Below are 22625 nucleotides of genomic sequence, written 5' to 3' on the forward strand. Positions count from 1 at the left end.
TAACAGAAAGACAGAGTTGCCTTCCTTAGGATGTATATTGTTAGCATTAGAACAGGGCTGTCCAAACTACGGGCTAATTAAATTTACTACGTTAACAAGAGGGCCGCAGGAAAATATATTATCAAAAACAAAATACATTCCGGGAATTCCGCCAATAATAATAAAATATAGCTTCACTTATAATTGATGTCATGGGAATGGAATGTTACAAGAATAAAGATAAATTATACCAAATATTGATTATATGTTTTGACAAAAGATTCTATGATATGAAAGTATTTATATCCAAAACCATTTTCTGATTAAAACATGCTGTTGCCGCGCCGCTGTCTGGCCAGCCCTGGATTAGAACAATTCGATTATAAAAAAGGTTTAACTTTTATGCATAAATGTAACATACTTTGTGATAATTCTTAATATTACTGCCTCATCATTGATAGGCTCTTCTTTTTAACTTTTTTTTTATTGCTTAAATGGAGGGACGAGCTCACAGCCCACCTGGTGTTAAGTGGTTACTGGAGCCCATATACATCTTAAGGTGGGTTTAAGATATAAGCTGTAAGGTCTCAGTATAGTTACACCTTACATATTACCGCTTCACGGTAGAAATAGGCAGGGCGGTGGTACCTACCTGTGCGGACTCACAAGACGTCCTACCACCAGTGTAACTTTTAAGACGTTTAAGTTATGTCCGATTTTTTGTCACTGTTATGCTGAAGAGCAGTTTAATCCGTAAGGAGAGCTAGTTGACATCAATCATTCTGATTGTGTAAAAGCCTATCCCATCATTCGAACCGAGATACGTTATTTCTTCGCGGCAGAATTAAATAAGCGATGACCTTAGAAATATGATTTTTAAAAAGACATAAAAATATTTCAGAATGACTCAGATAACTCAAACCTTTGAAGACACACAGTCAATTGAAGAAAGGTCGGAGAATTCAACAGCTTCCAATGTAGAAAATGATAATACAGAAGAAATGGAAAGAAGTCAAAATACAGATAACATACGACGTCTCTCTAGAAAGAGGAAGAGAGAATAAATTTATGGTACAAAATGTATTTTTATGTAGTTGTAGTTTTGAGTTTTGTATGTGGAAACTTAGAACAAATATATATTTTTAATTTGCCCTTATGTATGTATTTACAAGCAACGTTATTTGGCTGGCATAAATAGTACGTAGTTCTTTAATACAAAATGTAGCTACGCAATTGATCTACACGAGTAATGAAGTTCGGTCAGAATTCTTTTCTAAAACAGACCAGTATTTCAAATCGTGTCAGTGTATCTACTTATTTTCTCTATTCTGTATTTTTTTCTCAAATAAAATTCATCAATTGAACATTTTATATTTTTTAGAATCGAAAATTTTAATTTTACTTGAATGTTTCATAAACATTTAAAACAACAAAACATTTATTCAACTGTTTCTTGTTAAAACTAAATAGCTAAAAACATATTCTCAACTTTCTTCTGGACGATTTTCGCGGATTTCGGATAAAAATCCAACAAATATTTCCATTGTTCCAATTTCAAGTATACAATATCGACGACGGTGCGCGCTCGAAACGAGAAATGATGTAAGACTCCAACGTATAAACCCTGTAAAGAACATATCGACGCTTGAAAGGCAAACGTCACTAAGCGACAATAACTGCTTTATACATAAATGATAGGCAATAACCATATTCGATGCGCAAAAAATAAATATATTTCTAGTACTATAAAATCATTCCAATCCTACAGCTAGATTCGTTAAAATATAATTTTTTTCAGGTATTTCAACTTTAAATTAGTCTACTTTAAAGTTTACGCATTGTCGCTTAGTCACGTTTGCCTTTCAAGCGTCGATATGTTTTTAAATAACTTGAAATGGCGAAACTGATTTGAATGACCTCATTGAGGTAATGATAGTTATGGTAATTGGGGGTGTGGTGGTAGCCATCGTACAACGCAAGATATTTGACAAATGCCTGAATCTCGTTAACGATATTTTCAAGATAAGCTTGCATGTATACAAGTTCCGAACAACAACATTCGGACCGTCGGTCTACCGAGCAATATCACCCGCTCGGTGGAAGATCTTCCCTTTGTCGTATATCTATAGGGGCTAGGCTGAATTTCCTGAAGAGATGCACTCCTACTTAGGTTTGATAGATCCACTAAACAAGTCCGCTGCACTTTAACCCCACTGACTGATGAGCTTGTGGTCCATCTTGGAATTGTTTGAGATGATCCCCTCATCTCTTTTTTATCATCGCACCTCTCGCCATCGGAGCAGAGTTCATCCATATTATCTGGAACCGCCGCGTTCATCGGCAGTGCGTTTCCAGAGGTATTTTTTGCCACGTACCATCCGGCTATGGAATGAGCTCCCCTCCACAGTGTTTCCCGAGCGCTATGACATGTCCTTCTTCAAACGAGGCTTGTGGAGAGTATTAAGCGGTAGGCAGCGGCTTGGCTCTGCCCCTATCATTGCTGAAGTCTATGGGCGACGGTAACCACTTACCATTAGGTGGGCCGTGTGTTCGTCTGCCTACAGGGGCAATAAAAAAAAATCTTGGTTGGTTCCGCTTGTGTGTTCGGGACACTACATTGCTCTTACAATTTCTTGTCAGAATTGAATGAATATGGTCGATCGGAAGCTCAGAGCACTAATCTTGAGCTCGAGGCGCCAGTATTCGCAATGCTCGCAAAGGATACCTTAAAACTAACATATCTGATCTTTGATTAATCTCTGAAGTGTAAGATAACCATGACAAGATCCAAACGTACTTGTGCAATACCGAAGCTGTCCTCGGGCCCCAAAATATCGTAAATAGACTCCGTCAAATTAGGATGAACTGTCAAAACTTCCACCTGTAAGAGAACCGTGTCTTTTAAATGTTGCCAAAGTTAAATTTAATATGTTAAATTTTGCTGAAAACTAATGAGAGAAATAATATTTGCGATAATCTTTAAATAAATCATTGATTGAACATGATATGTTTCATCTAAATCTATACTAATATTATAAAGCTGAATAGTTTGTTTGTTTGAACGCGCTAATCTCAGGAACTACTGGTCCGATTTGAAAAATGCTTTCAGTGTTAGCCCATTTATCGAGGAAGGCCATAGGCTATATAACATCGCGCTAAAACCAATACAAGCGGAGCACCGATAAAGAATGTTTCAAAATCGGGGCTATTTTTACCTTTTGAGAGCTTCCGCTGCGTGCGCTAAAGAATCCGTTAAAGTTTCGCTAAAATAATGTATGACAGAATTGTTCCCCTTTAAAAGATCTAAAAAAAAGTCCGCGACACCATAATAATATGTCTATATGTTAAGGTTGGCTCACTAGAACCTATTTTATGCTAACCAAATTTGTTCTAAAATAAAGAATTTTTTGTTAACTATTCCACGCGGACGAAGTCGCGGGCAAAAGCTAGTGCTTTATACAATTTATATAATTAGCAATTATCTCCAGTTTGATTTTGTTAAGTTAAATTGCTATTGTCTATTGAAGAAGATAGTCACAAATTATCTGCAGCTTATCCAGGATTTTTGTGACTACATTTACAATAATACCCGTGATTGTCTACGTCAATTTCCGTCTAAATAATCTACAACCAAAATTCATCAATTACTTGTCCTCTGTGGATAAAATAAATGCATTGGTCCGAGTCTCCGCACTGGACTATGTAGTTTCCGGGGAAGAAAACGCAATGTCTCATCCACAGAGCCAACATTCTCCGAAAATCTTCTTCAGTTCTCTTGAATATAACAGAGTCCCTGATATGAGATCCGTACACAGCCAACATCACCTGGCTGCGCAGACGACTTGGCAAGTTCAGGACTAATTCAGGCATCTACAATAAAAAATATTAAGTAATTTTAGTAAATTAAAACCCACTAAAGTCGCTATGAGGCCCAGAGGTGGGAGCAGTGTGCTTAGTGCGAGCTTTTTAACGTTCTCGATGGCGTAAAAGTTAGCTCATATTTGTATGGAATGTGATCGTTTGCGTACGTTTGCCGCTAGGGGCGCTGTTCCAACTACATACAAAATTGAGTTAACTTTTACGCTATCGAGAACGTTAAGAAACTCGCACTAAGCACACAGTACTCCACGCGAGGCTGGACTTATGCTTTATAAAGCGAAAGTCTTTGTGCAGGCGTGAAGTGCCGCTTCGCTCTGTTAAGGACTCCCACCATTTTGGACGCCAACTTGGCTTTGTCTTCCAAATGAATCCGAAATTGGAAATCACTCGGAACGTCGACCCCAAGTATCGCAATATTCGTGGAAATTGGAATTGCGGCACCAAAAGATTCCCTTAAGATGTTTAATTTAATGAAAAACCGCATAACATATCCCCCTATAACATTTACAAATAAAACATGAAGCAATGTTAATGTAAACAACGGAACTTTAAACCTGTTTTCCTTGTTGTCGATTCCACAGTTCTTTTACATAGGCCCACATTTTTTCCATTTGATGGCCGCTCAAACCCATGTCTCTTAGGCCATCCCTAAGCTCATTTATTCCGTAGTCGTAAGCTATTCGGGATGATGAATGCGCCGATATTAATGCTGACATCTCCGATATTAGAAGACCTATACAAATGAAATTGTTTTTGCGATTTTTTACGAATTACGAATATAAATTTATCATTTTTCTGAACGGGACGAACAAGCGAGTTACAAGAGTGATGAATATACTTTATACCACGCTTTTTGATATGCAAAAAGATCTAAAGTTTTTCCTCAAAACTGTTAAGACAACACTAGGTTTTTGTTGTCGTAAGGGCTTATACTCGTAGTACATTGGATCATAAGCAAATCGATATGTGAAAAGTACATGCCATAACGCAATAGAAACTTTCAGAGCTGATATTGCCCGGATAAGCTGACGAGCTCTCGCCTGCCATACCTATACATTACAACCCGCATGCTTGAGTCATGAGATCGAAGCCTCAATGACTGTTTCACTCTTCAAATCAGAACGCATTAATGATTTGCGGCATAGTTAAAGTTAACCTTACGTACCTATAAAGCCAGTTTTTTTTATTTATTACTTAGATGGGTGGACGAGCTCACAGCCCACCTGGTGTTAAGTGGTTACTGGAGCCCATAGACATACACAACGTAAATGCGCCACCCACCTTGAGATACAAGTCTCAAGTATAGTAACGACGGCTGCCCCACCCTTCAAACCGAAACGCATTACTGCTTCACGGCAGAAATAGGCAGGGTGGTGGTACCCACCCGCGCGGACTCACAAGAGGTCCTACCACCAGTAAAATTTACATACAATACGTTATACAGTATACGAGTACCTGTGCAGAATTTTATAATGATAATGATGATAATAGTTTCTATAACTTCGAAATTGTTTTGTGCTGTTACATCTCCAGTTCCCGTAATGGTTAGCAAGTTGATCACGTACCACAAGGACGCAATGTAAATCGTGAAGTAACTTTCCTGAAAGTTTTTTCATACGTTTTCTTTACCCAAAAATAATTATTTTGTTGATTGAATCGAGATAAAACTTGGCCGGCAAATGCTGGTCGCGAGAAATAGAGTACCGCTTATCGGCTTACAATAGGAGAAAATACAAAACTGAGCATTTGGGGCCATAAAAACTTCGATATGTTCGACCCGGCTGAGGAACATTCTGGAAACTAAGGTCTCATTTTTGAGCAGTATCTTAAGACTAAAGTCTACAATTTATGTATGTTGACAGTGAGAACTTAAGACCATGAAATTCAATTAACAAAATTGGCTTTATGAGAAAGCCCAGAGGCAAACAGTATAAGTACGGGCTGTTTTTCATATTTGTCTACGAGATAGACTATAACGAAAACGTCCACAGAAGAGCGCGTGACTGCCAGTCCACACTTAGCAAGCTGATGTTGACATTAGCCAGGACACATGGCGAGAGTAGTAAATAGCCTTGAATAATAATTGCGAGAATTCTTGATTATAAATTAAATTGGGATTGCAAAGCGAACAGACAATTAGACCAAGGTTACAGAAACTCATTTGATTTTAAGCGCTTGTGCTATATGAGGAAATTGTATATTCAGCTTCTTTTTTTTATTGCTTAGACGGGTAGACGAGCTCACAGCCCACCTGGTGTTAAATAGATACTGGAGCCCATGGACATCTACAAGGTAAATACGCCACCCACCTTGAGATATAAGTTCGAAGATCTCAGTATAGTTACAAAGGCTGCCCCACACTTCAAACCGAAACGCATTACTGCTTCACGGCAGAAATAGGCAGGGTGGTGGTACCTACCCGCGCGGACTCACAAGAGGTCCTACCACCAGTAAATGACTGTACTGAAATTTATATACATAGACGATTATCATTATTATTGGTTTACAGTATCGTACCTGTATATACTTGTGGGTTAAGTTGAGTTCTTTCTTCGACATCCAATTAGTGGACGTACAATGCACAGGCGTAAGGCACGATAACTTGAAAAATATACAGGCGTTTATATGTGAAAGTATTGTTGCCCAAATTGCAATAGATCTGTAGGAAACAGTATTGTTAATGAATGACTGATGCGTAAGCTTATTCTTTTGATCGACTCAAATAGTTGCTTCAAGGATCGGTCTTGCTGTTATCATTTTTTGATTATTAATTTTATTTATACGATTGGCACTTACGTCAGTTTAAATAGTAGATTACCGGTTCCTATGTTTGTATTTTTCTGGCTTCGATAACTGAACATGTAAGAAATCCTGAATAGCTGCGGCGTGCGAAGATAACAAAAGAATATCATTTGCGTTGAAGGTTTTAGCGATAGAGTAAAAGCTATATAACTAATTGGTAAGTTCGCCAAAAAATCAAGTCTACGTAGAAAAATATTCGAGAAGTACCTGAAAAACGGAAAGAATATCTGTATAGAGTGGATCGTGTCCACTGTTACGCCGGTAAGAGTATCTATCGCCGAATAGTCGAATGAATATCGAAGGATCTAGAAGCACCTACGCTCGAGAAGTACAACGCCATCTATTGTCAGATAGTGGAAACACAATACTCGAAATGTGTGTAATATTCTCGATAATTCTAGGGTTGTGGTATCGACTATAAAAGGGTTGTAGGGATGGCACGCAGTCAGTCAGTAATCTACCATTACCTGTAGCACACTTTATACACTTTACACACTTTATCTAGCGATGCAACGGTCTTCCAATCCCGCAAGCAAGTACCAAATCTTCTAATGAAATACGTACTTAACAAATGTTCCCGATTGACGTCCACGGTGAGGAACATCGTGTCATAAAAATCAAACCCGATAAATTAGAATTTGTGCAATTACGTGCATAAGTGACATATAATTACTACAACTGATAAATTAAGTCAATTATATTCAAACGATTTTTACTGTGTTATCCGTGCATTTTTGCAGTCCACGGTTGATATAATTTTACTCGTGTTTTTTGTTATTGCACTCGATGTATGAACGAGAACATGGCCCACCTGCGGTCAAGTTGGTGTCGGAGGCTAAAGTTACCACAACATGAAGTCTGCTATTGGGATATGAACTCGAAATCTGTCCCACCCTTCAAACCGAAATACAAGCTTCGCCGCAGAAGTAGACAAGATTGCGTTGCCTACCCGCGTATTTTTTAATTATTTCTAAAAATTTTTAACTAATTCTAATAATAAGGATATCATGTAGATCGATAATTTTTGAAATAGTGACATAATAAACTTTTAAGGTTTTTTACACACTTTTCTCGGACTTTCCTTGGGCTCAAAACGTAATCTCCATATCTGTTCAAGTATCCGGTGTGAATGTCCAAGAACAATTTGAAAATGAAAAGAGCGTCCACCACGACGCACTCGTAAAAGAAATAAGTAATTGATTGGAATGCCATTTGATAAATAAGCAACATAAAGTCGACGTAAGATGCGACGATAATTAAGTATTCTGGAAAAAAAAAATATTATGACTTATAAAGCTTTTTTTATTTAAAAGTACTTAATCGTTTTATCCTTTGTTTAATAACTTACCCATAAATATTATAAATTTACTGTCAGGTATGATGCTCCGTCGGAACCATCTGTAATGGAAAAAATACTTGAGAAATAATAAAAAAATAGAATGAGGGTAGAATAAAAAAAAAATACCTGTGTGGCTTAAAAATCAAAAACGTTGCCGATGTGAAATATAAATAGGTTGATGTTAATGATCTTGATCCGTGTGATTCGGCATTACTTTTTTCGGGACTCTAAAACATATTAAATATAGGATAATTCGTTGATACCGCACATTGATACTTATGTACAGCTTAACTAAAAGAGTGCCTACCTCCATTTGTGAAATATCAATTTCGTTTTCGTCATCATTATCACCGGGCTCGTAACTCATAGCATATGTTTCAATCTGTAAAAAAAAAACAACAATAAAGTAACTTTAAAATCAATTTTTAGTTATGGTATTATTACTTACGTCATCGCTGTCCTTATCAAATGAAAACGTTGGCAATACGTAATCTTTGGCCGCTGAATCAACCGATTCTTTAACTTTCTTTAGCACAGAGGGATAGCTCTGTAACGAAGTTAACGTAATAACTCACTAATAAGATTTCAAACTATAATAGATAATTTAAACTTAAAACTATATAGTATATAGCAGTTTGCGAAGACAAACGAGTATACGACGCTGATCATGAGTGCTAACTGTCGCTCATGGACTTGAACACTGCTATAGGCATAGCAAAGTAACTGCTTATTGCTCATCGTTTTCAGACCTCGATTAAAAAGAGCACAGCGGAGATAATTCCAAAGCCGGATGGTACGCGGACAAAATGCCTGTGAAAGTACTGGAAAATGATCGCAACCCTTCTACGTACTGAGTATGAACTCTGCTCCGGTAGCGGGTTTTGTGTAAAACGAAAATAAAGGCTTCATTTCCACTAATTCCTTGAAATAGACCTCGGAGAACTCCTACGTAATATATGGTAAAAAAAACAGATAACTGTTTGAGAACCTTGCCTTTAGTAAATTGTAAAATTCTCTTCCGTCAATACTTAATAGATCTGTATTTCTGGAAGCTATAACGTTTGACTTGGTCAAGTATCTGCTTGCACCTCGTATGTTCCCGAAAATACCTCCAGGTCCCATACATGCTTCGACTTCATTTATATCTGATACTATGTCCACCTTTTTGTAAAAGTTTTTAAGACATTAATTTACTAGAGTTATACATATATTTGTTACGGAAATTCTCGATAGTACCTTGCCACGATATATTATATGCATATCACTCATTACTTCGTGTGATTTCAAAATCATGAAACCTTTTTGAAAATATTTCTCTTGAAGCTTCTTAGCCACCGCTCGAAAAAAAGCATATTCCAAGTTTTCGAATAGTGGTATTTCCCTAAGCGTTTTCTCGTACATGTATAAAACTGCATCTTCTTTTAAATTCGAATGGAGTTTATCAAGAATTAACTGATGCTAAAAATATTGTGATTTATAATAATTGATGTATGATTATTTTTTTAATTTTTTTATTTCTAGATGGGTGGACGAGCTCACAGCCCACCTGGTGTTAAGTGGTTACTGGAGCACATAGACATTTTCGACGTAAATGCACCACCCACCTTGAGATATAAGTTCTAAGGTCTCAAGTATAGTTACAACGGCTGCCCCACCCTTCAAACCGAAACATAACTGCTTCACGGCAGAAATAGGCAGGGTGGTGGTGCCAACCCGCGCGGACTCACAAGAGGTCCTACCACCAGTAATTACGCAAATTATAATTTTGTGGGTTTCATTTTTATTACACGATGTTATTCCTTCAGCGTGGAAGTCAATCGTGAACACGATGATTGTCCATTGCCTTGCCGTACGAACTTAATACTTACACACCATCCACCCGTTCTTTTCCATTGATATTTCCAATATTCAATAACTGACTTCTTCAAATTCAAAGGAACCTTTTCTCTATTCAAGAACATTTGTAAATGTTTCATATTTTCTTGAAATTTTGTAACGACCGTATTGGCGATCGCTTTCAACGACGCTATCCTAGCGTAAACGTATCTAAAAGAAAAAAAAATGGAATTAATTAGTAAAAATTAAAATTGGAATTGCTAATATTGATCATAATTGATTCACCCAAAAAATAGCAGTCCGTGGATATTAGCGCATATTGACAATACAAGATGTCCGGTATCCTGCGCTGTGATGTCTCCAAAGCCTGCGCCACTAAGACTTGCAGCAGCCCAATAATAAGCCAAGAGAAAAACTGTTGATGGTGGATACTGCGTATCATTTTTTTCGTCTATCATGTCTATCCATGAACCTATGGAGTAAAATCCTTTTATGTGTCAGATTCCGTTTTCTATACTAATTTTATAAAAAGGTTAGATTTGTTTGTTTGTTTGTATTGAATAGGCTCCGAAACTACTGAACCGATTTGAAAAATTCTTTCACTGAATTCTCGTTGAAATTTTTGTTAAAGATCCGAGCGGAGCCGAAGCGGGCCGCTTGTAAATTATCAAACAGTGTAAATTTTAATGTGAGAAAAATGATTATACTTATCCGTTGATTTGCTGATAAGATTGATTAAATTAAATTAATTAAAAATGATACATTATTATCGATAATACGATCATCAACCTTGCGACATGAGGTGGAAGTCTTAAGTTCACAACCTTCAAATCGGAACATATTACTGATTCGCGGTAGAAACAGACAGTGATAGCATACTGAGTAAACAGGGATTGTGTACTCACCACGCAGACATGCCATATTTCCATCTGGATTGTATTCAGACTTTACATACTTTTCTAGCGATTGCAATCGATTTATTTTGACTGAATAGTCATTTATATCTGTACCAATAACGTATGTACAAGATAGCATAATCAAAATTGAAGCGTATAGATTCAAAAAAAATAATGTTAATAGAAAGAATTGGACAACGCTCATGAGATACGCCTGCAAAATACAGAAGAGGTTAGCAGTAAATCTTGGTCCGATTAAAGTGATATTAAATACCTACTAGGTATATGACCTACCCGTTTCAAACCACTGATAGAATCAGCCCAAAAAGCCGTGCAGAGTTTATATATCTGCAGAACATTTACCATTTTTACAATGCAGTGGGAAAAGTGATTATGAGTCAGATGATCTTGAGTTGTGTGTCCTTCATCGTGTTTTGGTATGAATAGTAACCATAACAAAAACCAAGGAAAACATGTTATCAGGTCTACGAGGAATGGACCCTGGAAATAATAACATTTTTTAATAACTTGTCAGACTGAAATTAAATAATTTGATGTGTGGATACTAACCTTAATATATCGTTTAGCTGTTAGATATGGATGAAATATTAACTGGTTTTTTTCTCCGTAATATGCCACATGCATCATTACATATAGATCTAAGTACATAATGTATTCAAAAGTCGATATTGTCACTGCAAATGACCCGTATAGAGGAGCCATTGCTACTGCCACCTGTATTGAGAGAAAGATTTGTTAATTAGCCCTTCCGCAAGTATGCTAAAGATCAACCGTCACAATTCAATTGAATGGTGATATGGCATTAATTAGGAATTCTGGAACTAAAATACTATAATAATAATAAAGCTTTCTTTATTCCATACAAAAATAATTAGCTCTTAATTACAAACAATTTGAACATACATTAATGGATTAAAAAGTTAGTTTCTTGTATTAATTAATTGTTAATTATTATTTACATTATTTCTGTACGGACATCAAAAATACTGTAAAAATACATAATTTAAATATTTTGGTACGTTCCTGTGCATAAATACAAATGTATCGCAGATTATTGGAATGGGAGGTAATAGCCATGAGGGAGTTTATATAGAGTCCCCTCTTTATTTCGCCGTAAAGTCGTGTTTTATGTAATTAACACCACAGTTGGAAAAATATAAATTTTATTGTTATAGCGGCATAAACAATTCTAAGTAATTACGTTATATTAGTTATTTAACACATTATAAATTATTTTTACGTTTTAAATATTTGGCGGTAAAAAGGTCCCGTGTCACAGACTATATTCTTTTTCCCACCTCTCGTGCGTTCCGGCTTACGCATCATAAAAATGTGCGTTCGTAAACGCCACAGCCATATTTTGTAGAAAGATTTAAAATAAAAAACGGATTAGTCGGTTAAGTTTGTTTAATAGCCTATTTTTAGGTCTTTGGTTCTATTTGGAGTAAACAAATAAAATACGCAAGAGCACATCCCTTTCCTTTTCTCTCGAGGACACAAACACATCTTAACTCCGACCAATCTATTATTCTCTCTATGGTAAATTTGCTAAATGTAATCAAGATATCAAAATATTCTCTGAACCATTACCGGTATTAATAAACTGAGTATAAATGCGGAAAAAACTCTGATTATGCACCAGATGCTTAGAAATATTCCATCAGGTTTTATAACGACTGGCAGTAGGACATAGCGTGCGATGTTACTGAGCGCGGTGAATTGATTATAAGAATTCATATAGTTCATTTTGTTTTGGTTATAATAAGTGATAACGTTGATAAAAGAATCTGAAAGCAAAGGGTATTGATGGGATTAAAAAAAATTGATATTAGATCGAGACATGAAAAAAGTACAAGACCTAAATTGTTTGGATTTCTGTTTCCTGTACCTTACGGATTTTATTTAACATATAAGCCAAACATTGCATAACATTAAAAACTGATCCAGGTTACTTTAAATATTTTTTCATTCGTCGAAACCATTTTTGAAAATACAATCACGGCCTGTCCTAGCCTCTAAGTGTAAAATCTTTGGTTTTTGAAGTTAAAAAAAGCACGTCGTGCTAATTCTGAACTATGAATAGGATGGGTCATGCTCCACCTTGTCAGGGCCTTAAATTGATTGTCTTCTGCGGTGTTCGCTGAAGCATAGCTATGTCGCAATGGGATGGGTCTTTGCGACGCAAACAAATTATGGTGTACTATTCTTCATTGTCTATTAAATGTTCATCGCGAGGAGTAGTGCAAGTAGCTTCTCATCTGCCTTCATTTTGCTAGGTTTGTTTTTGACTTCGAACGCCCATGCAAAATGTAATGGTCTTTTTCGGGAAAGTAACATTAGGTTGGTCTAACAGAATTTGTTACACAGCATTCAAATGTCCCCTGCTTATATTTTAACAATATTTTTAACACACATCAACCCGTCACAAAGTCAAAGTCTCTCCCGAATTTTGTCATAGCTTTTCTCCAATTAGTTTCCTTGGAGTACATATATTTTCCTCAGCGATCATAATTGAAGGCTGACTTACAATTTTCATCAATTAAAGGAAGATCCAAAATGAAACTACACGTAACTACCTCTTACGGTGCCACACTGAGATGTTTCCCCAATTTGAAAACGTGCAATGCAATACAATCTTGGGAAGAAAGTAAACTTGTGAAAATAAATAAAAATCACGTCTGTCAAATCTATGTAATGGACTTTGATCGTTTACTTAAAAAAAAAAAAAAACAATTTCTATGGTGTATACATTCTAATCTATTAAAAATGAATAAACGAGCTTTATATATAAATAATATATACATTCGAATCTCAGATATTTATGAGTAAAAGTTTGTCCCTTAAGTAATGTCATATCATTCAGATTTTCACGTACCGTCAAAGAAATCTTGAAGGATTCCTGTAATTTTAATGACTTTCTTACTCCTCGGACAAAATCGATGTTTAACGTACATATCAACGTTTTGCAATTTAGACAATGATTCAATGTACTGGAGCTCGTTTGAAGTTAATAGATTCTCGTGTTCTTTCATGTCAGGGAAGAGACTTAGAGCCGACGAGTATGCCGAATAAGTTATAGATATCAGCTGGAAAAGTCAATTTTATGAAAAATATGAGGGTAGTTGGCCTCATACATAATCTAATTGAATATGCAATTTCGAAAAGGACACATGTCGCATATTTTGTCAAATACGTTTTTTCTTAAACATGTAGTTTTGAGGCTCACCTACGCCCATTTTATAATAATTCCAGTAATTTTCAATTGCTAATTAACACTAAAATATATCTGAAAAGTTAATATTTTAAATTTTACACTGCTTTAGAAAATAATCAGTTTTTTCATTTCCTGAAAATTTTACATTTTCAGAGATGTGCCCTTTTCGAAATTGCTTATTCAATTAAGTTTATTGCGTTACAAGATACTTCAAACAACTTCAAACTACCTATTTTGTCTATGGAGTGGAATGGAATGTGTTATTGAAATCTGTTTATCTGTCTTCCAAGTAGTTCTTTACATTTGAATACCACATTCATTTGTCTTTTAATGATAGTATTATATGAACGGTATATTTACGTTTTCATCTTGTACACGTAGTATAAAGTCGTTTTAAAAATACAAACATCCAAGCAAAAATAGATCTTATGTACGATCCTACTACTGGTTATTGCTTACGGTAGGACGTATTGTTAGCTCAGACGGTTGCGTACCATGACCCTGCCGATTGACTTCGATACGCCCTGATTTCTTAGTATGGTCTATTTGTTTTTTATTTCGTACATTAATAAACGAATACATTGAGATCATTATAATTCATTATCATTATAATATTAAGTCGTCGTGGCCTAAAAGATAAGACGTCCGGTGCATTCGTGTTGAAGCGATGCACCGGTGTTCGAATCCCGCAGGCGGGTACCAATTTTTCTAATGAAATACGTACTCAACAAATGTTCACGATTGACTTCCACGGTGAAGGAATAACATCGTGTAATAAAAGTGAAACCCGCAAAATTATAATTTGCGTAATTACTGGTGGTAGGCCCTATTGTGAGTCCGCGCGGGTAGGCACCACCGCCCTGCCTATTTCTGCCGTGAAGCAGTAATGCGTTTCGGTTTGAAGGGTGGGGCAGCCGTTGTAACTATACTTGAGACCTTAGAACTTATATCTCAAGGTGGGTGGCGCATTTACGTCGTAGATGTCTGTGGGCTCCAGTAACCACTTAACACCAGGTGGGCTGTGAGCTCGTCCACCCATCTAGCAACATAAAAAAATATATATATATATAAATAAATCTGTTAACTCAAACATTGAATTGTATGTATGAACTATTGTATGTTTTGAAAACTAATATCAAATAATGACTTACTTTACAATGAGTTTTTGTAATAACAGTATAAATAGCGGGGACTCCGTATAGTAGTACCAGCAGACAAAGATGATTTCCTGGACCTATAATCCTCTCATGTTTTTTGTTGTTTTCGGTCATATAAGTGAGCATACAGTAGCCACTCTCAATTACATACATTTCCCTGGTAATTGTGCCGCTATAGTACAATATTTCACCGGGGGGCAATATGACGTCATGGGCCACTAAAAGAGATAGATTGACAGTTTTAAATAAACTAGAGGTCCCGCAGTAGTCGAAATTCGACTATAATTAATTGGAATTGTAAGTTTGTACACTATTATGGTTGTATTTTATACTTCTATAATCACAAATTTCACCAAGGCTACACTATTAAAAAATATTAATAAAGACAAACAATATTTAATTTATTCTCAGTCTGACCACAGACGTCAAGAACAAAAGTTTGACAATAAATAGTATGCATGCGTGTGTGCGTCAAATGTATGATATGTAGTGTGTGTAATGTTTTCTTTATATATTCAAAGTATCTTTTATGTATTATTTTAAAAAACATATTAGCATTGTGCACTCCTTCTCTATATTGTATATGAGTGTGAGAAATTTCATATTCCTCCGTCCGCGCAATTTTCGTAAAAAGGGATACAAAGTTTTAGCTTCACGTATTAATATATAGATATCCAAATACCCCAGTTCTTTCTATCGTCGTGGCCTAAACGCCAAACGTATATTCGTATAAAGCGATGCGACTGTCAGCATTTAACGCCAATAATTTTTTTGCATAATTACTAGTGGTAGTAGATAGCATTGTAAGCTAACATAGATAGGTACCACGATCTCACCTATTTCTGCCGCGAAGTATTCATGCGTTCCAATTTGAAGGGTGGGACAGTCATTATAGAATACTATTGAGACTTGACCTCATATGTCAAAACGTTCACATAGTGTAGATCATAGACTCCGGTAAACAATTAACACTTCATTTTGTGTTTCATTTACATTTCGCTACAAAGTACGCTACAATTGTAATAATAATAAAAATATGAAACTAAATAGAAAATAGCCCAAAACGTATTTACTTTCAGTTAAACTCTGTATAAAAGCTTTGTTTTTTACTTTGAAGTAACGTATTGACGTTATCACTTTGAACCTTGCTTGATGTAGAACTTTCTTTCGAAGCTCTGACGGTATTACCGAGTTTTTTATCCAATTTTCTTCTGTTAGTTCTACGCCCTGTAATATAATAAGTTATTGATTTTGACTAACGAGGTACTTTTTTTTATTGTCTTTGTAGGCAGACGAGCATACGGCCTGATGCTAAGTGATTACCGTCGCTCGTCGATGTCAGCGGTGCAAGAGACACAGCCATGTCGCTGCCTACCATCTACTTTCGTGAAACATGTGAAAAACAATCTAAATTATTTTCATAAACCATAATCTGTAAATTCATTAAATACCGCACGCGTGTGTACCTCCCTCCATGCTGCTTATTTCCGCAGTGAAGCAGTCATGCATTCGGTTGGGAAGGTAAGACTGCGGTTAAACAATATAATTGAGATTTCGATCTCATATCTTTTACTGGTGGTAGGAGCTCTAGTGAGTCCGCACGGGTAGGTACCACCACCCCGCCTATTTCTGCCGTGAAGCAGTAATGTGTTTCGGTTTGAAGGGTGGGGTAGCCGTTGTAACTATACTGAGACCTTAGAACTTATATCTCAAGATGGGTGGCGCATTTACGTTGTAGATGTCTATTTAAGGTATGGGCTCCTGTAACAACTTTCTTTCATTTACCCACGTAATAAATTTATAAACGACTGGCTGTACCCGTCCACTTCGCTGGACATTTAAAATTAATATTATTATTTCTCACCCCCACAAAGATTCTCATCATTACGCCCCCGCAACTGGTGTAGGGGGTCCAACACTCATATAAATATTAGCCTATCCATTAAGTAAATGTATTTTCTACATGGATACCAAGTTTCAAGTCGATCGGAAGCATGGTTCAGTAGTTATAACGGAACATCCGTAAACACAACTGTAGATTTATATATTAGTATAGATAGGTAAAAAGTATGTGATATAACATGGTTTGCATTCGTACCGAATTGTATTGCCACTGTAGTTCGTAGAAAGCCATAATTCTCGACTTTATCGTTTTGTGCATGTTGTTCTCTCTCATAAACTTGTTCACGGTTAAAATTATTTCTAGAAATGCTGTTTTAGTTCTGTGAAATATTATTAATTAAAAAGCTACTAGAGAAAAGTAAGTAATAATAGCAATCACTTTAGGTAAGGATATCGGAAATTGCAAATATCGGAATTGTATTTATCTACATATTATATTAATTATGGATTGTCATTGAAAAAAAAAATCCGATTTCAATGAAAACTATACATATTAAAGTTTGAGGTATCCTCTATGTGCACTGAAAATATGTAGTACGTGTGCAAAATAAATATTGTGGGCCATAAAGATTTATTATTTATTATAGATCGTTAACGTTAAAAAATATGCTATGAAATCTCTCTTTCGTTCGTTTGTTGATACCAAAAAGTTAACCAATTATTAAAAATAACTGAAAACTACACTTTCAAACTGCATTGTAGTCTTGGTGTGTAATTGCTTAAGGAATCAGTGTGCTTAGTGCGAGTTTTTAACGTTCTCGATAGCGTAAAAGTTAACTCAAATTTGTATGGAGTTGGAACGCTTGCCTACGTTTGCCGCTAGGGGCGCTGTTCCAACTTTCACGCGATCGAGAACGTTAAAAAACTCGCACTAAGCACACAGACAGATATACAAAAATGCGTTGACTATTTGATATTTGAATAGCTAACTACGGGCATTATTTCTTATTAGCAATAATTGAATTTGTTGCTGTTGTTTGTTTGTTGAAATAAGAATGTTTTAAAAACTATTGTGTTACCTTGACCAGTGCGTAACGACTGCTGAGAATTCCGAAATACAGTATCCGACCAATAAAACGCCATATAAGCTGAGAAAAGCCACTACTGCCACATCGTATTGATCGACAGGAACGAAATCTCCGTAACCGATAGATAACATTATCGACGTAGAAAAGTACATGGATGTTAAAAGTGGATACGTTACTCTGAAATGTTTAGTATTAAAACCTATGAAATACATTATTTTATTGTTTTCATTTAAATTTATTATTATTAGTGAATTTTGCCGCCCACTTCGAGAGATTAAGTCGATTTAAGTCTCAATAGTATAGAATCATATTTATCCCGATCTTCAAACTGTAACGCAATACTGCGTTCTGGTGAAAATAAGCAGAGCGGTGGTATGGTATATCTACACTTATGGGCTCACAAGACGCCCTACAATCAATAATTAAGCCGCAATTATTTTTTTTTGCAAGTTTGATATTTATTACATGATTCTATTCCTTAATTAGTGCTGTCGTCCGTGAACATGTTTTAAGTACATATTTCATTAGAAAAATTGGTACCTAGATGTGGGATTTTATGGGATTTTACACCGGCATAGTGTCATGGCTCGATACGAATACACCGGACATCTTGTCCTTTAGACCACGAAGACTTTGTAAGGTTTGTGGGCCCCGAGATCAAATAGGTAAAATAACACACTGAAGCCCCCTTTTGTGAGAGAATGATGCACATGGGGGAGTCATGACCCTCAACAAGGAGGAATAGTTTATAGACATCAGAAAGTACAGGCTCGTTAAATATAAAATAATTATCAAATGATATTTAGGAATTTGAGAATCAGTAACAACATACATATTAATCTAATTTAAAATAAAAGTTTCTTAATCTTTGATTATTTAGTAGATACTTTAGCTAGTTCTCAAATACTACCATATTAACTTCTATATTTTGTGAGGCAACATTAAAAAATCAGTCGGCTAGCCTATCATTAACATAGACACGCACTTGCTAGAAGCTACGTTACGTTTTACTTGGTCCTCGACGGTACGAGCTCGGTTGAACCAAGATATTTCGGGGCATCGCTTCACGTAGCATGATTCCAAATACAAAACAATTCCACACCAGTAGCACAATAAGATTATGTAGACGCAGTACTTTAAAATCTGAAACATATTTCAAATAGAATAGAAGAAACAATAGCATAAGAGCTTATTAATAATACGAGGCCTTGCTAAACACACATTATACCTTTATTATAATGGTATTCAAAAGCAGTTTATTTTCCAATTTCTCAAAGTAATCACACAATCTCCATATCAAACACAATTTAACTCCTTTGCAAAAATAAAACAGATGGTCCCTATAGTTGTCTGAATAATGGACCGCTTTGTGAATTGTAACTATATATTCAAATGGAATAATTGAAATAATATCTAGGTAGAAACCTAGAGTGTTCATCCTATAACTTAGTATGCCTTTGAAATTTCTAATGTATTTCTTTTTCGTCTTAACTGCAGTCAAACTCGTAATGAATACGTTAAGGATTAAAGATATAGTGATTATTGTTTGAATGTAAAAGGTTAATCCATCTGGAAATTTCCTTAAAATACCGATAAAATATGGATAAAATATGCAAATGTATAAAACAAGGAGCAACATGTAGTGCTCCCAATATTTGGCAAGATAACAGTCTGCTTCCAAGATCCAAGGAAATGAGGGGTTTATGCAAGTAAAAGAGGAAATTCTTTTTTTCACATGATCTGATATCATATACAAATCTAAGTAACTTTCTTCCAATTGGTCTTCGTCGGTTATACTGTTTAAATCTGTTTTACCTGTTAATAAAATTTAGATTTAATTTTTCATAAGATTAAACAAAAGCTGTCCCTAAAGCTGCCAACTTACCTTGAATGTACCTTAATTTGTCTTTAACGCATTTAATACTACTTTTTTTTCGACTTCTTGAAGCATAAATGTTCAATGATAATCGCCTTTCATTTTCCCGATTTCGTTTTGTTCGTTTGCTTTTTTGTATTCGATCTTGAATTTCCGATCTTAATTTCTCATTTATCTCCGGATAAGTGATCATAAGTTGTATAAAACTTATTTTTGATAGAACTTGACATTCTACGTATGTCGCGGCTTTAACTGTACATCTTGCTGTAAGTAATGCAATCGTAGGTATTGAGCTTAAAGTCTAAATTCAAATTGTAATTTATGTAAGGTATAACAACCTAATTCATGTCTACAAACCAGGTATATTGTGGAATAAGGCTATTTCGCCCAAACAGGTGCCTTTTGAAAAGGAAATCATCGGGCTCTCGTCATCTTCATCAGATAGTATTTCTATAACACCCTTAGTGAGACATACCTTAAACCAAAAGCAGCTGTTAATGTTGTTCTTATGATACCTAATTAAAAATTAAAAGCTATAAATAGAAAACAAAAGATTACCATAAAGGTCTTATTCTGGTTGTGACTATAAATAACATCACCCGGTAGGTAAAATTGATGAGTCATAGCAAGTGACAATCTCCTAAGGAACGATTCCGGAAGCTTCCTAAATAACAAAGAGCAATACAGCGGAACGGCGTTCAAATCGTAACATATTTCCATTTGCAGCGGAGACGGCAACATTTTCAGCAGTACAGGTTTGAAAACTCCAGATTTCTGATACCAAAGATCTTCATAGTATCTAAAAAGTGAATGTTATCCATTAACTTGACGGTAAACAAACTTTTGCTCGTGACACCAAATATACAATCTAAATTCACTCACTTTAAGATTCGTGTGGTAGTTTCAGAGTCCATATTAATAGTCTCGAGGTATCTTCTAATTTTCATCAACTGTCTGACATATTGTGCTCGTCTAGTACTTATTGTTAAAAATTGAGAGGTTAACGAACCCACAAAGACTATGGTCGTTAATAAGAATCCTAACAAAGTTGCAAATATCGCAGTGATTCTCTCAATTGTCGTAACAGGGTAGAGGTCACCAAGAGCATTAGTAGTTAAAATCGTTACTGACCAATACGCACAAACATAATACCAATCTAATGTAGATTCAATCGGAAAATAAATCGCCGAATGAGACCAAGACGAATAAAATTTGTGCAAATCGAAACTTTGGTTGGCAAATAAATACCAGATACACGTACTCGTGTGAACGGACAGTAAAAACAACGTCAAATATTGAAATAAAAATGTTGTCCATTGGTTGCTCCCAGCTTGTGAAGATTTATTGTAGAAGTACTCTATGATCCTATAAACTCGCAATGCGGCAAACAATGGAGATAAACTATGACAGTAAAACGAAAAATCACTATCAACTACAAAGTAACAAAATCCACATGGCAATGCTAGTACTGTATCTAAGATGACCTTGATCGTATCTGGTTCAACAATGTTAAGTGTTTTAGTCCACTGCTTGAAGAACTTTAAAAAAGCTTTTACTATCACATCGAACATAAATATGAAGTTTAAACAGATTATAAGTACTACAATACAAAAAGGGCGTTGGTTGGGCTTGCAAAAAGTGTAAATGGTACTGTCTAACAAATATGAGATAAATAGAGAACATAGTATAAAGAGGTCCCAAGAACTATTGGTGTAAATTAATAATAATGATTTTAGTTTGTTTTCAGAGAAATCCTGGCGTGTTTCTTGCAAAATTGCGTATGTTTTATGACGCTTTTCCTCATCGATCTCCAGGTAAACGTTGGGAGCAATAACTCCTGAAAACCCTTTTTCATATTCGGACAGATTTCCTAAGTTAATTTCTATCTCGCTAGAAAAACGTTGATCGTCGGACATATCCTCTTCCGTTTCTCCACTTTGCATCTTCAGTTAACTATTTGAGGTTTAAACAGTTTATCGATACTTTGTCCGTGGAACACTTACGTATTTGCATAGAACTAGGTCGCCAAAGTAAAACTTTGTTTCGCAGAAATCATCACATATTTAACTACTCTTGTTCCCATTTCTTGTAGGAAGTTTCAAATAATCTAACTGAAGCGAATTTCGTCACAGTCTAGTTGGTTATGCATAAAACGCTTTGGTATCGCACAAATGACATTCGTATTTTCAAATTTATTTGCGTATGTTTTGAGTTTTCGTATTGCATCGGAGTTTCGAAATTTTAAAGTTGAAGTTAAGTCTTTAAATGGTCTTGTGACGTAATGTTTTCTCGCCACAAAAATCGTAGGCAGAAAGCCGGATAAGTATATTGAAGACACGAGCTGTGCACACGGCACTCCAACCTACATACATGATCATAAAGTAACATAGAAAAAAATATGTCCACTCATTTTAAATTGTAGATTTTGTTAATCTAAGAATGCATGTTTTGTTATGATCATTATAAAATGATAGTATTCATTTTCGCCACTCTATTATTATAGGTTTTTTTTTGCTTAGATGGTTGGACTAGCTCACAGCTCACCTGGTGTTAAGTGGTTACTGGAGCCCATAGACCTTGAGATATAAGTTCTAAGATCTCAGTATAGTGACAACGGCTGCTCTACCCTTCAGACCGAAACGCATTACTGCTTCACGGCAGAAATAGGCAGGGCGGTGGTACCTACCCGCGCGGAC

The 22625-nt window shown here is 35.7% G+C and overlaps 1 protein-coding gene and 1 non-coding gene across 13 annotated transcripts in view; one reads left to right on the top strand and one right to left on the bottom strand.

Moving 5' to 3' along the window:
* LOC101736332 (non-structural maintenance of chromosomes element 1 homolog) overlaps nucleotides 1–22625 on the top strand; it is a 60241-nt gene that overhangs the window by 3660 nt on the left and 33956 nt on the right. For 3 of the 12 annotated variants that reach the window (XR_002431199.3, XR_009973390.1, XR_009973389.1), the window contains exons 5-7: nucleotides 881–1050; nucleotides 20536–20684; nucleotides 21677–21743. Coding sequence is in view for 5 of the 12 variants with exons in the window: in XM_004930566.5 (XP_004930623.2) it covers nucleotides 881–1043 (163 nt within the window). In the remaining 7 variants the exon portion in view is untranslated. Of the gene's footprint in view, nucleotides 1–880; nucleotides 1344–8746; nucleotides 8918–16411; nucleotides 16645–18053; nucleotides 18268–20535; nucleotides 20685–21676; nucleotides 21744–22625 lie in introns of those variants that run through there. The other 9 variants (XR_002431201.3, XR_009973391.1, XM_062669098.1 and 6 more) reach the window with 6 other exon arrangements.
* Nucleotides 1339–22049, bottom strand: LOC101747086 (uncharacterized). The gene is made up of 27 exons (XR_009973394.1): nucleotides 20812–22049; nucleotides 20488–20728; nucleotides 20287–20404; nucleotides 19935–20193; nucleotides 16197–16378; nucleotides 15118–15341; nucleotides 13628–13838; nucleotides 12379–12539; nucleotides 11302–11466; nucleotides 11026–11232; nucleotides 10741–10945; nucleotides 10121–10307; nucleotides 9868–10045; nucleotides 9236–9457; nucleotides 8993–9160; nucleotides 8448–8546; nucleotides 8307–8381; nucleotides 8126–8226; nucleotides 8009–8058; nucleotides 7727–7925; nucleotides 6655–6867; nucleotides 6376–6517; nucleotides 5314–5458; nucleotides 4413–4591; nucleotides 3628–3849; nucleotides 2777–2860; nucleotides 1339–1603 (listed from the first exon to the last, which is right to left on the bottom strand). It is a non-coding gene; the product is annotated as an uncharacterized LOC101747086 (transcript).

Source organism: Bombyx mori, chromosome 6 (genome assembly GCF_030269925.1).
Source record: "Bombyx mori chromosome 6, ASM3026992v2".
In the NCBI taxonomy this organism is placed as follows: domain Eukaryota; kingdom Metazoa; phylum Arthropoda; class Insecta; order Lepidoptera; family Bombycidae; genus Bombyx; species Bombyx mori.